The 12,125-nt window shown below is 43.3% G+C and overlaps 1 protein-coding gene across 5 annotated transcripts in view; it reads left to right on the forward strand.

Annotated features, from left to right (window-relative positions):
- PPP2R5C (protein phosphatase 2 regulatory subunit B'gamma) overlaps positions 1–12,125 on the forward strand; it is a 139,615-nt gene that overhangs the window by 125,880 nt on the left and 1,610 nt on the right. For 3 of the 5 annotated variants that reach the window (XM_069489809.1, XM_069489829.1, XM_069489847.1), the window contains 2 exons: positions 2,327–2,399; positions 7,075–7,191. In XM_069489809.1, coding sequence (XP_069345910.1) covers positions 2,327–2,399; positions 7,075–7,191 — 190 coding nt within the window. The remainder of the gene's footprint in view (positions 1–2,326; positions 2,400–7,074; positions 7,192–12,125) is intronic. The other 2 variants (XM_069489818.1, XM_069489838.1) reach the window with 1 other exon arrangement.

Raw genomic sequence — 12,125 nt, forward strand, 5'->3', positions numbered from 1 at the left:
GTTCCTTTCACAAGTTACTGTTTCCAGGAGGGTTTTCTTCCTTCATCCTAAATAAACCTCTTCCATTGTTTTGTCCTAAAAAGTGGATTTTTCACTGTAAAGCAAAACCAGTCCTCTTATACTTAGAAAGCACATTAAAACTATTATAAGAACTTATTACAGAACACATGTTTAAAGTTAGCTATTCTCTCCCTTATATTACTAGTTTAACCCTCTTTGCAAAAAGTGCATGTGAAGTCAAGAATTTAACATTCTGAATTTCTTCTTTTCTCAGGGGACACTCACAGGCTATAACACGTAGTAATTTTTCTTGTTTATAAGGCAGGAATTTGAATTATGAGAGAGCAAGAGTCTTCATTTCGGTGTAGCTTTATTCTAATTTAAGGATCTCCATGAATGTGAGCATTCTCTGGAATCTAGTCTGTCCTTTGCAAAATCAGGATCCTGCTCTCATGCCTTTGAGGACTTTAGAGCCCACATCTGTCCATGGATGGTCTAGGTGACAAGGTGCTCTGTCCCTAGACTGTGTAAGTAATAATATGATTAGTTATCAAAAGTCACTTTGAAGAGTTGAGTGTGGACTGTTGGCAGATTTTATTCTTTGCTTATCACTTAAAACTGGCTTAGATAGGCCGGGCCCAGTGGCTCACGCCTGTAAACCTAGCACTCTTGGAGGATCGCTTGAGCTCAGGAGGTCAAGACCAGCCTGAGCAAGAGCAAGACCCTGTCTCTACTAAAAATAGAAAAATTAGCCAAGCATCATGGCATGCACCTACAGTCCCAGCTCCTCAGGAGGCTGAGACAGGAGGATCACTGGAGCCCAGGAGTTTGAGGTTGCAATGAGCTACAATGACGCCACTGCACTCTACCCGGGGAGACAGTGAGATTCTCTGTCTCAAAAAAAAAAAAAAAAAAAAAAGCTGGCTATGATAAATAAGTTTTGAATGAATGTAATTCAAAATGCTGCAGTATATATAATACATATACACACAAATAAAACTTTTAGACAATATGTGTTTACCTATACGCCAGTCCGTATTTTAGGTTCTGGCATTACAGCAATGAATAAAACATACAAAAATGTAGCAAAGGGCCACAGCGAGATGGGCCAGCTGTTTCTTTAGGTCTACGAGCTGCAGGTTCTCATCTCAGAGCTCAACACAGTGTTCAGATTTGAAACATGTGAGCACCAGGGCTTTTCTGATGGCGGATCCTCCTCCCATAGAATACTATAGCTTTCTAAAAGGGACCTTAGAGATCATGCAGTACATTTTCTAGGTCCAAATGTACTTTTTGAATCCAAAAATCAGATCCAAGTTAAGTGATTTACTGAAGGTCATGTAACTCTAACAGTAGAATCAGCAGCCCAGGTCTCGTGCTTGTAAGGCTACTCCTTTTTAATGTTGTCAGAATTGGAATGCTGGCTCTTTTTACCTTGGTTTCTTTATGCTGTGGTATAGCCTCATTTTTCAGGGGATATATAAGCTTTTTTTTTTTTTTGAGACAGAGTCTCGCTCTGTTTCCCAGACTAGAGTGCCGTGGTGTCAGCCTAGCTCACAGCAACCTCAAACTTCTGGGCTCAAGCGATCCTCCTGCCTCAGCCTCCCGGGTAGCTGGGACTACAGGCATGCACCACCATGCCCGGCTAATTTTTTCTATATATTTTTAGTTGTCCAGCTAATTTCTTTCTATTTTTAGTAGAGACGGGGTCTCGCTCTTGCTCAGGCTGGTCTCAAACTCCTGAGCTCAACGATCCACCCACCTCAGCCTCCCTGAGTGCTAAGATTACAGGCGTGAGCCGCCTCACCCAGCCAATATATAACCTTTTCATCAGAATTACATAGGTCTTAGCCAGGTGCAGTGGCTCACGCCTGTAATCCCACCACTTTGGGAGGCTGAGTTGGGAGGATGGCTTGAGGCCAGGAGTTTGAGACCAGCCTGGGCAACATAGTGAGATCCCTGGTTTTTTGTTTTAAGTTATATAGGCCCTGTAAAGAAGCAGCTAACCAGAGGAAGAAGGATAGAAACATAAGATTTACTTTAATGAGATTTTTTTAAGAATTTAAATTCTTAGACATGTTAAATGTTTAGCCTTTTTATTAGTTTTTTTTTAATCTTTACCTCTAAATCATGCTTGGTTTTTGATTTCATTTTTCATGTTATGTACATTGTGATCAACACTATGAAGTATGTGGAATGAGACCAGAAAGTAACAAAGGAAACACGGGTGTTTGTGTTGCTGGACACATCTGTGCTTTTTCACCTTTAACATTTTCTTGAATATGAGTCATCTCTCTAATACAAATGACATTTTACTATTTTTCAGAGAGAAGCTAAAAATGAAAGAACGAGAAGAAGCATGGGTTAAAATAGAAAATCTAGCCAAAGCCAATCCCCAGGTACTAAAAAAGAGAGTAACATGAAAGTGTCCAGGGTGTTACTTGAATGGTTTTCTAAAATAGGAATATGTCTTCATCATGGGAGGGGAGAAATCAGTTTCACTAACATTGTATTTGAAAATGTCTGCAATAAAAAATACTTTTAACTTTGTAACCCTCCTCTTGTACAAGTACTTATTTTGCCCCATGATGTAATTTTACCACAGAATTGACTTTTTTCCTCTGCTTTTTAAATAAGATATGAATCTTATGAATATACTGTGGCAAAAAAAAAAAAAATGTAACCTCTATTTTGGACCAAGACTATACTTTGCTTTCCCTCTCAAATGTCATAGATACTGTAGCTCAAACGCTATTTCCCTTTCTTTTTAATATCAAATTAATTCCAAAAGAAAGGAAATTTGATTTGAAATAGATTAAGTATGTAGTTGATGTCCCTTTTCCTAATATTAGGTTTTATAGGCTCAGCCTTTTATTGTTAAGAGTTAGTTCTGCCATATTCGTGGCTGACTAGTCCTTCTCCCCGCCCTCGCCAGCAGGTGCCAGTGTGCTCCAGCCAGTGGGCACAAGTGGTCGTACCTTCTGGAGCTGCCGATAGTCATGGCAGCCAATTCTACAGTGGTCTGGGAGGGTTTCATAGTTGTGGTCTTTTGGTTTTATGTGCACCGATCTAAATGATTAGAGCATTATCCTTACATTTGTTTCTTTTTGTTTTGTGTGCTTCTGTGGTTATAACACTATCTCATAATGAAAATCATTTGTCTGAATCTTTGCCACACTAAGAATTCTCAGGCTTTCCTCAAATCCCCAGAAAAGAAATTATTTTACTAAACAATGTATTTTAGTGAGAGGTATGCATAAATAATTATGTAAGTGATATGTAGGTTTTTTAATTTCTCTGACAATTAATAAAAAGTGATACATGAATATAAAGTTTAAAGTATATGTTTTACCTCTATAACAGCATGTTGGTCTGTATTCCCTTTGATAAAACTATAATCAAGAAACTTAAACTGTAGGACAATTGAATGACATTCTTAATTGTATGTCCTTGATTCTATCTAAAACAAGTAAGCAACATTTTTCTAATAATATTCATATTCTTACATAGAAATGCTGTTCTAAGATTATTATCTGAAATTGTATAATACTTAATTGGGGTAGATAGCTACAGGTATTATACTTTAATGAATAGAATTTATGTTAAAAGTGAGGTTAAAGTACTGATGTTTGTTTTAAAACAGAGTAGAAGCTTGAATCTGGGGCAGGTTTAGATGGCTCAGCCCTGTCTGACATTGCCCCTGGGTGTCTTGCTTTGTTCTGAAGGGCCACATGCAGAGGGAGTGGACAGGCATCCCTTATGACATTGTCAAGGGCCCGAGCACCAACGACATCAACACATTTTTTATATATATGTATGTATGTATGTATGTATCTCAGAAGGTCTGAGTTATTTACTTAGAATATAGACACGACCTATTAAAAATGCATAAAACTTTTACATTACAATTGAAGAAGAGCTGGTTGTTGTATTGACAGACATGGCCTGGTTTCACTACTGTATTGTAAGCAATGTTCCTTCTGGAATATATATTGTTCTCCTTTCCCTTTTTCTGAACTTTTCCTGAGTTTTCTCGGGTAACTTTTAAAATTCTTTTTAGTCGCTTTCTTTAAAATTATCTATGATGATAACATAAATGTAGTGGGTTTGCACTGGAGCTTTGGTGACCTCCTGTGATCCTGCGATCTTAGTGCTGTCCTGAGCCCTCGTCTCTGTGTTGAAACCATCTGTGATTCATTCCCCACGGTCCTGTCCACACGTTCCAGTTCCATGGTACAGTGTCTCTCAAATGGAAAATACTTCATGGGTCAGTACTCAGAGCTGGAAACTACGGCCTCAGTACTTGCTTTTCATTCTCTCAAGAGAAAATCTTTTCTAAATTCTGATCACTGCTTGCCGTTACAATAGAAAGTAAACCATTTTGTGGATAATACACTTTGCTGCTTATTTCTATAATGAAAATAGTTGGGTTTTTGAAGCTTGGTTTTCCATCTCAAATCTGCCTTTTTGAGAATCAACTTACTGGGTGGGCACAGTGGCACACGCCTATGATCCCAGCTGCTCAAGAGGCTGACGTGAGAGGATCACATGAACCAAGGAGTTTGAGACCAGCCTGGGCGATTATAGCAAGACCCTGTCTCAAAAAATAGGAGAGAGAAAGACAGAGAGAGAATGGATTTAACTGGCTTTGTTTTTTTAAGTGATTCACAGTAGTTCGCTGCATGTTCACTGATGTCTGCCAAAAGTCTTCCTGATGCTGCCCTTGTTGTTTACAAAGCAAGTATTTCATCTAGTCACAGACAAGGATGCCTGTCCGAGTGAGGCAGTTGGGGGTTTGGGAAAGCTTTGGTGCCTTCAGGATTTTGTCTTGTCTGTTTTAGCAGTTGTGGCAGCTTCATTGGGTTTTTTTAATGTCACATGATTTAATTTTTTTTAAATCATGAACTACTGAAGATTTCTAATGTACATGTGTTTCTCCTGATGCACCAAAAGAGGCCATATACCGTTTTACTTCTGGATTCCCCCTGGCTTTCCTGGGGTCACGTGAGATGAAGTCACTGCTCATGTGAACCTTAAGTGTCACCATGCCTCGGTGTTTCTTTCCTTTGCAGCGACCAGAGCGATGCCACAGGAGCCTGGGCTTTGCGCTGCGCGTCTGCCTTTGCTTTGAGAAATGAGCTTAGATGAGGGAATGTGTGTTCTTTTACCCTATTACAAACTGCAGCCTCAGTGAAGGTTTTTATTCCTAGTAAGAATCCTTTCCTGCCAGTACCTGCTGCGGGACATTCATTTCCTCCTGCTTCAGGGGACTGTCCTTTGCCCTGAGTGCCAGGGAGCTGCGCTCTAAGTACAGGCTGTTGGTAGGTTCTGCGAAAAGTACTGTGGTTTGGTTTGTTGGTTTGGTTTTTTTTGTTTTTTGATTTTTTTTTTTTTTTTTTTTTTAGCAGTTAGAAGCTGAAATATTGGTTTAAAACAATCCCCTGCACCATCTCATGAGTGTTGCAGTCATTTGTGTTTCTAGATCTTCCCACCTGACTGGGAACCCCCTCGAGGGCAAGGCACTATGTGTGTCCTGAATTGTGGAAATTTCCAGAGGTACAGAGATAAGAACAAGATACAGCCCCTGGCCTCAAGGAGCTCAGGACCCGCGAGGGAGCCAGCGGGGACAGAGGGAGCTCAGTTCAGGTCATGCAGTGGTAACACACACCCGAGTGCTACAGTAGAGGTGCAGCGAACAGCTTGTTAGTTCACGTCTTTAAAAAGAAACGGTGTGGGTATGGGACGGCCACGGCGGAGGGGTGCCCAGGGCACCGGGGGTTTGCTGGGCCTCTTGGAGTCTGACTCGGCAGACATAACAGTGTGGATTTGGGGAAGGGGCCCGAGGCTGAGACAGAGAAGAGTGAGGAGGCTGCCAGCTGGGGCCTGGGCTGGCAACGGGCCGGTCTGGGTGTGGTCTGCGTGAAAGATGAAGCTGGAGAAGGTGGGACAAGTTTGGCCTTTATCCCAAAAAATGTGAGTCAATATTAAAGAGCCAGGAAGGGCAAAATGACCTGGTCAGCTTGCATTTTCAAAAGCACTTCTGGCAGCAGCATGGCTGGCGTGCTGGGAAGGGCTGGCGGGGCGGGGGCTCTGTAGAAACGTGTGGGGTGGCACTGGGCAGAGCTGCCGGAAGGAAGGAACCAAGTGGAGGGTGTGGCCTTCTCCTTCCCATAGTCCCCCCCACCCCAGCACACACTGGACACTTCCGATCAGGCTGTCTTGTTTAGCCATCACAGCAGCCCTCTGAGGTGATCTTACCCCCGCTACACTCAGACAAAAAGTCAGCAGGGCCAAGGGACTGGTGAGCCCTCTGCAGTGCAAACCAGAGCCTGCCTGGCCTGGGCCACAAGGACAGTGGAAGAGTCACAGGGCCACCCTGCAGGGAGCTGGACAGGGAGTGTGGGGAGCACACAGGTATGCCTGGGGAACCGGCAGCACCAGCCCAGGTGGGCAGAACAGAGATGGGGGCTGTCACACTAACCCAGGCTGTGTTTGTTTGGTAGAAAACAAAGACTTTGGGGATAGGATGAAAGGATTTAAGTTAGGAAAATGCTGAGTAAATGGCATAAAAGGAGTTGGGGCAGCTGCCCCAGTGAGGAAGATGATGGTGGAGTATGGGGAAAGACCCGGGAGGTTAGCAGGTTGTGCGAAGAATGGAAGGTTACAGGTGAAGGTTTCAGCAGTGAAACCGTTCCCAGTGACCAAACCCATGGCCTGCCCCCTGGCATTCGGTTGCCCATGTGGAGTCAGAGCATCAGAGACTACCAGGCCTGGTGTGAGCTGACTGTGCGTCAGGCGCTAGGGGACCCAGGAGGGCCTGGCAGCAACCTCTGGGGCCAGCGGAAGGCCAGAGTGCAACGTGGATTGCAGGAGAAACAGCTCTCTGGTTACAGAAGATGGCAGGGCCAACAGGGCTGCAATTGTAGGCGAGTGCGTCCCATCAAGTGGGCTTCGTGCTGGAGGGGGTTCTGGGGGAGGGCCGCAGGGGAGACTTGTCCCCTGGCCAGGATGAGCCCCCTCGGAGTTCAGAACCTGAGCGCCTAACAGAGAGTGATTGCACACTTTGCATTGCAGTACACAGTGTATAGTCAAGCGAGCACCATGAGCCTTCCGGTTGCAATGGAGACAGATGGGCCTTTATTTGAAGATGTGCAGATGCTGAGAAAGACAGTGAACGACGAGGCTCGTCAGGTAAAAGTGCACAGAGCTCAGCTGGGATGCGCCCCTTATAGATTTCACTTACAGTTCTAGCAGGAGACGTGATACGCCTCAGTGCCTTGTGTTTAAGCTAAAATTAAAAATTAAATTTTGATAATCTTATAGGAAATGTGTTGTCCATAGCTCTTAGTGATCAAATTACTAGGAATAATTTTAAGGATTAAGTATGTGCCTGGGATTTGTTTCTTCATTTACTTTAACAATAATAATCCCAATTCTTAACTATTCTTTAAATGTTAGCTTGAGCAAAATCAAAAGCTTCGCAGCAATATCTTACCACTAGCTTTTCCCTTCGCATCCCTCTGACTTCTGCTCTGGCCCAGAGATGCCCCTTTAGCTTTTCACAGCAGGTACTAACAACCCCCCTCCCAGGACACCAGATAGAGCCCTTGTCCTTGTCTTCTTTGTCATGGTCGTCCTCCTCCCCACCCCCCACTGTCTTTCTGTGCCTCTGTTGCAGGGCCAGGCTCTGTCTGAATACCTCTGGTGCTCTAGTGGTTTTGTTTCCATTGTTGTGGAAATACCTATTTAGTCACCACTGATTTAAAGAGAGCCTCCTGTTCCTCTTTTTACTAAACTGGGAATATATACTCCCTATTTCAAATAACATGTAAACAGACGTAGTCCCAAGTGGGTGTGGGGACATTGGCCTTTCTCACTTAGAAACTGTAATCCCCTTTGACCAGTGGAGGAATTCCTGAAAACATCCCGCTCCAAAGTTCTGAAGTGTAGAAAAGGAGAGAGGCTGAAGTTACCCCCATTACTGCACACTGCGTGCTGTATGCAGACAGTTTATGATTCTACTGCCATTGGGGGCTCAGTGACACAGGGAGGGGTTTTTTTTTTAAATCTGTTTGTGTTTGATTCAAGTAAATCCTGTCCCCACCTGATCAGACAGGATGAGACATCACCTAGAGCACAGGCTGCGCTGTCCCGGGCAGCCACCAGCCACACTTGGCTGCAGAGCACTGGGAGGGGGCACATCTGAACTGGGCTGTGCTGTCAGCGCAGGAAGCCCACGAGCGCGCCAGGACTTAGTGCGAAGGGAAGGATGTAAAAACATCTCATTCATTTGATTTCAACAATATTGATTATATGTTGAAATAATCACATTTTGGAAATGAAGGTTGAGTCACTCTTATCCAAAATGCTTGGGACCAGCAGTGTTTTGGAATTCAGGTTTTTACAGATTTTAGAATATTTGCATACATATACTTACTAGTCTGAGAAGCCCTGATCCAAAAAATTGAAATCCAAAATGTTCCAGTGAACATCTCCTTTGAGCATCATGTCAGCACTCAAAAACTTTGGGATTTTGGAGCATGTTGGATTTTAAATTTTTGGATTAGGGATGCTTAAGCTGTACTGGGCTAAAATATATTGTTAAAATGAATGGTCCCCCATTTGTTTTAACTTTTTTGATGTGACCACTAGAAGATTTGGAATTACATCGTGGCTGGCATTGTGCTTTGATTGGATGGCGCTGGCCAAGGTTTCTTCCTCATGGTGCTGTGCAAGGAAAGGGCTCTGGGTGCCAGCACCTGTGGTGGCCTTTGTTTTTGAGACAGAGTCTTGCTCTGTTGCCTGGGCTAGAGCGCTGTGGCGTCAGCCTACCTCACAGCAACCTCAAACTCCTGGGCTCAAGCGATCCTCCTGCCTCAGCCTCCCAAGCAGCTGGGACTATAGGCATGCGCCACCATGCCCACCTCATTTTTCTGTTTTTAGTAGAGACGGGGTTCTCGATTTTGCTCAGGCTGGTCTCAAACTCCTGAGCTCAAGTGATCCTCCCACCTCAGCCTCCCAGAGTGCTGTGATTACAGGCGTGAGCCACTGCGCCCAGCCACGGGTGGCCATATTTATTTGCCTCTTCCTGCCCACTTGCTTCCTCAACTTAGGTGAAGATGAAAAATGTGAATGAATACATCTTTTAGCTCATCAAAGCTTGAAAATACTAAAAATACAGTAGAAAAGCTCAGTGAACACTTGATGACCATCAATAACTAATTTTCTGCCTAATTCCATACTTTCCTCACAATATTCTTAGCAATAAGTAGATTTCATCAAAAATATGAAAATCCATGTATTTTTCTCTATTTGTAGGGGTGTTAATGTTCCTCCTAGATATTTTTTTAACTTAGGAATTTAAGGTTACCATTTTGATTTTATAGCTTCAAATTTGCTAAAGACATGTGAGCTGGCCTCAGTACTGGAAACAGAAGGAAATCAAAATCACTGTCTCTCCTGTGAGGAAGCCTGCCTTGGAAATTGTTGGTACACATTCATTTTTAAGACATTAGGCCAGACTGGGCACAGCGGCTCACACCTGTAATCCCAGCACTTTGGGAGGCCAGTGTGGGAAGACTGCATGAGGCCACAAGTTCGAGACTAACATAGGCAACATAGTGAGACCCCCATTTCTACAAAAAATTAAGAAATTAGCCGGGCCTGGTGGTGCATGGCTATAGTGCCAGGTACTCAGGAGGCTGAGGCAGGAGGATCGCTCAAGCTCAGGAGTTCCAGGCCCCAGTGAGCTGTGATCACACCACCGTACTCCAGACTGGGCAACAAGCAGAGACCCTATCTCAAAAAAAAAAATTAAAATTTTAAAAACAGATTTTTTAAAAAAGGCATTGGACCACATAAAATTGAAAAGGAAGTTGATGGTGTCCAAGCTAATTCTTACATATGAAATATTTTAGGGTTGGGGAATTTTTCTTTTTTAATACATCCTTTGACTAGGTCAAAATTAAAGCTAGGAAAAGAATAAACTGTGCCCAAAATGTAATGAACCCGAAGGTTATGGACATATTTACAATTTAGGTCATACTTTGTAGACCAAGAACTTGATTGAGAACACAAACCAAAGTAGCATTCTCCTTTTGAGTAAAGCTGCCTTTGAAAGTCAGTGCCAGTGTTTGTATGATACCCAGTGCCACGGAACCCTCCCCACTGGCTGATCTGTCCACTGCCCCTAGAAAGGGGCAGGCCCCTCCCCGATCACCTGTATAGTGATGGGAGGAGTCAGTCCTGTAGTCCTCTGCTCACTGAGTTCTAAATGCACTTGTAGACAGGATAGTTCTTAGAGAACTCCTAGAGCATGTTTGCTTCCTTGTTTGTCTTCACAATTCTTGAAATTAGGTTCTTGACTGAGTTTCCTGTGTAGTTGACTGGTCATTCCCCCACCTTACCTTTAGATTTCTACGGCTCATGTTCCTGGGGAGGGGGGGGCGCAGGGGAGGACAATGCCATTAGGATGTCTGTTCTTCCCAAATTAGCAGAATCTCAATTAAAATCCCAGCAAGCTCTTTTTTCCTCAAGAAATTGACAAGCTGATTCTAAAATTCATATGGAAAGTCTGAGGACCTAGAATAGCCAAAACAACTCTGAAAGAGAGCAAAGTTGGAAGGCTTAACGACACTACCCAATTTCAAGAGTTATACATTTCTGTGCATCAGTCCAATGTCACTGAATCAGTTGAATTCAGTTGATTCTCAACCTATCTAAATGAAGTGTAGTCTCTTAGGTGTAACATTTGAAAGGATAGACTCTACTTAATTTGAAAATGTTTAGAATTGTTTTCCTCAAATTCCCAGAAACACTGTGGTTAAAGCAAAAAGAAGGTACCAAGATACAGGAAAAATGTGCACAATTTGGTGACCAAATTGACATAAGTTATAGCTAAAAAATAAGCTTTTGGTTTTTATATTTAGTCATTTGAATAGTTTCCGTGCCCCTTTAATTTTATTTTCAGCTAACTTTATTTTTCCAAAATAATTTTACATTTCTTTAAAATGATTTCAGTGTTGGGTCAGGGTAGGTGTGAGAGGTAGACGATGGCAGGAGAAGAGCAGGGAGGAGACCCTGATCTGATGGATGTAGTGGGCTGGGATTTTGTGGAGAAATTCAACTGTGTGTTTACCTGTCAGAACCATTATGTGGGTTTCCTCTGAGAATCGGGTATAACCCTATACAGAGCATGGGAAGAAAACTAGTAAATTTCACATGAGTGACATTTATGTCAGAGACATTTAAAATGTTTACAATTCTCATTTTTAACAGTTGGTCGGGAGAAAAGCAGTGTCAGCCGTGCAAGTAAGGAAGGTGTAGAGAGACGGAAGGTGGGCAGTGCAGGTATTTCTAATTCACCGTGTAGCGCGCGGAGGGCTCTTCTCTAGGAAAGGTATCGACAAGTGAACGTGTGTACATGAAGTATTTTCCTTTTTTCCATGTCATTCCAGCTTGTGGCGGTCAAGACAAAGTTAAAGCAATTTGGTCCCTTAAGAAATGTTGGTGATTTCTGTCCCAAATTAAGCAGTAAAGTTTGAATTTATGCCTTTATCAGAGGAAAACTTGCACAGTCACGGATGCCCAGTCCCCGGTGTTCTTTTAGCATTTATGTTTATGTTTAGCCTCCCAGCCTGCCAGTGAGCTGCAGAACCCAGGCCCCGCCCCCCGCTTGCGTCTGCAGACGCCCCCAGCGGTGCTCGTCCACCTGCCCGTGTGCCCGCCCCGCCAGCATGTGCGCCCGCACCCCTCTCCTCCAGGCATCGCTCATCCAGGGCTCCGGCAGCATGACGTCTCACTCTTTCCTGCCTCCTGGTTTTCTCACTTTCTCCCCTTGCGGTTTGTAAAATTATCCTCTGCTTTACACTCTGGTTTAAAACACCTAAGCAGAGAGGCCCAGATGTGCCCGCCAGTTTCCTGTCCTTTCAGAAGTCCTTGGGTCACGTGTGTGTTCTCAGTTTGCATTCATTGGTTCCTGCTCCAACGTTTTGCTATTGCTTTTTTCTGTTAAAATGTTTCTTCTCTTTAGAGTGGGTATTTCAGCAATAGTTACATATATTTGAAGTATATAAAAATCTTGGTCTTACTTTGTTTTGTTTTACAGATCAACATAAAATTCAGGG

Source organism: Eulemur rufifrons, chromosome 2 (genome assembly GCF_041146395.1).
Source record: "Eulemur rufifrons isolate Redbay chromosome 2, OSU_ERuf_1, whole genome shotgun sequence".
Taxonomy (NCBI): Eukaryota; Metazoa; Chordata; class Mammalia; order Primates; family Lemuridae; genus Eulemur; species Eulemur rufifrons.